The following is a 1,977-nucleotide window of genomic DNA, read 5'->3' as shown; positions in this document are numbered from 1 at the left end:
TATTGATTTCAGAGAGGAAGGGAGAGGGAGAGAGAGATAGAAACATCAATGATGAGAGAGAACCATTGATCGGCTGCCTCCTTCATGCCCCCTCCTGGGGATTGAGCCCACAACCGGGGCATGTGGCCCTGGCCGGAATCGAACCCAGGACCCTTCAGTCCACAGGCTGATGCTCTATCCACTGAGCCAAACTGGCTAGGGCTTTTATTTTTTATTTTTTTTATTTCTTTATTGATTTCAGAGAGGAAGGGAGAGGGAGAGAGGGACAGAAACATCAATGATGAGAGAGAATCATGGATACGCTGCCTCCTGCATGCCCCGTCCTGGGAATCGAGCCCGAAACCCGGCATGTGCCCTGACCGGGGATTGAACCGTGACTCCCTGGTTCATAGGTTGACGCTCAACCACTGAGCCATGCCAGCCGGGCCGGGAAGCCTTCTGGGACGCCTGAGCAACTTGAGCTCCTAGAGGCAGAGCATTTACTATGTGTGTTGTTCATTAGGCGACTATGGCGCTGTCTGTCTGTCTGTGTCCTTGAGTCGCCGCCAGTGCTTCGTGGGCCAAGGCGCCCTCTAAAGCTTCCTTACGTCTCTCAGGGTGGTTTGCCTTCATTCATTCATTGCGCCCTCCTTCCCCTCCTTCCCTCACGGGGTCATTCGCTCACCGTGTCCAGCCCTGGGCTGGTGTTGGAAGGCGAGATGAGCGAGACACCCCCATGCCCCTACCTTCCCCCCCTTTCCCCCCTGCCCTGAGTGCCTGGAACAGCAGCTGCTCTGGATGTGGCTGGAATGCGTCTCTCTCTGGGGTCTCTATCCTCCTCCTCAGGGTCGCCCACTCTGCCCGGGGCCCCTGGCAGAACTCACCAGGGAGTGTCCATCTGACCAGCGGAAGTCCCCTTCGATGCTCCTGTCGTTCAGGCCGATCCACTGATAGTTTTGAGCATTGTCTGCGGAGAGGATGCCGGTGTTGGGGGGGGGGACACCCTGGGGATGTCTCAGACACTGGAGCTCACAGAGGCGGAGGGGACAGGGGGGTGGTGGGAGTGGGGTGCGCTCCGAGGAGCACAACACCCACTTCTGAGGTCCGGACAGGGGCACATGTGTGACGGGAGTGCCTGCGCCCACCACCCGCAGCTGGCACGGGCTGGTGACAGCCACAGGGTTACTCAGGGGCCGATTTATTGTTATTATTATATATTTTATTGATTTTTTACAGAGAGGAAGGGAGAGGCATAGAGAGTTAGAAACATCGATGAGAGAGAAACATCGGTCAGCTGCCTCCTGCACATCTCCCTACTGGGGATGTGCCCACAACCGAGGTACATGCCCTTGACCAGAATCGAACCTGGGACCCTTCAGTCCGCAGGCCGTTGCTCTATCCATTGAGCAACACCGGCCAGGGCAGGGGGCTCATTCTGATAGATGCTGGGCTGTCCTGGGTGCAGCAGGAGCCACTGGCCCCAAAGACTCCTCTCTTCTCTCTCAGGCTGGGGAAGCCCTTCCCGCCCTCCCTGCCCCACCCCTACAGCCTTGTTGGGTCCCAGTCTGCCGGCTTCCAGTTTCCCTCAGGCTCCGAGACCCCATCGCACTCACTGTTGACGAACTCCTGCTCCTCGGGGGTGAGGATGCTGCTCAGGTGGGACTGGTGCTTCCGGCAGCGGCTCTCGGCGTCCACCCAGCTCTCGCGCTCCGGGAAGTGGCGGTAGCAGTGGCCCTGGAACTTGGTCCAGCCCTCCTCGCACAGCGCCTGGTCTGCAACACAGGTGGAGGGGGGGGCCTTGACGGGAGGGGCCGAGGCCGCCAGCCTCGTGGCACTGACTCCTGTGTTCGCCCTGCCTTCCATGTCACCCCCTCCAAGGAGGGGGAAGGCCCAGCTGGATGGGGGCTCAGGTGGAAGCCAGGGAGGCCTGGCCCTGGTCCCCGGCCCTTGCGTGCAGGTTCCCACCCTCCGAGAAAAGCCCGGGATCCTTCCCTCTTT

At 59.8% G+C, this 1,977-nt stretch overlaps 1 protein-coding gene across 1 annotated transcript in view; it reads right to left on the bottom strand.

Moving 5' to 3' along the window:
• Positions 1-1,977, bottom strand: part of ACAN (aggrecan) — a 38,892-nt gene that overhangs the window by 6,306 nt on the left and 30,609 nt on the right. The window contains exons 13-14 of the mRNA XM_014533553.1: positions 1,593-1,751; positions 864-946 (exon numbers count right to left, since the gene is read on the bottom strand). Of these exons, the coding sequence (XP_014389039.1) occupies positions 864-946; positions 1,593-1,751 (242 nt within the window). The remainder of the gene's footprint in view (positions 1-863; positions 947-1,592; positions 1,752-1,977) is intronic.

The sequence above is a fragment of the Myotis brandtii genome, unplaced genomic scaffold, assembly GCF_000412655.1.
Source record: "Myotis brandtii unplaced genomic scaffold, ASM41265v1 scaffold988, whole genome shotgun sequence".
Classification (NCBI taxonomy): Eukaryota; Metazoa; Chordata; class Mammalia; order Chiroptera; family Vespertilionidae; genus Myotis; species Myotis brandtii.
The sequence above is the reverse complement of the archived record's forward strand: the minus strand, read 5'-3'. Positions and strand labels throughout refer to the sequence as shown.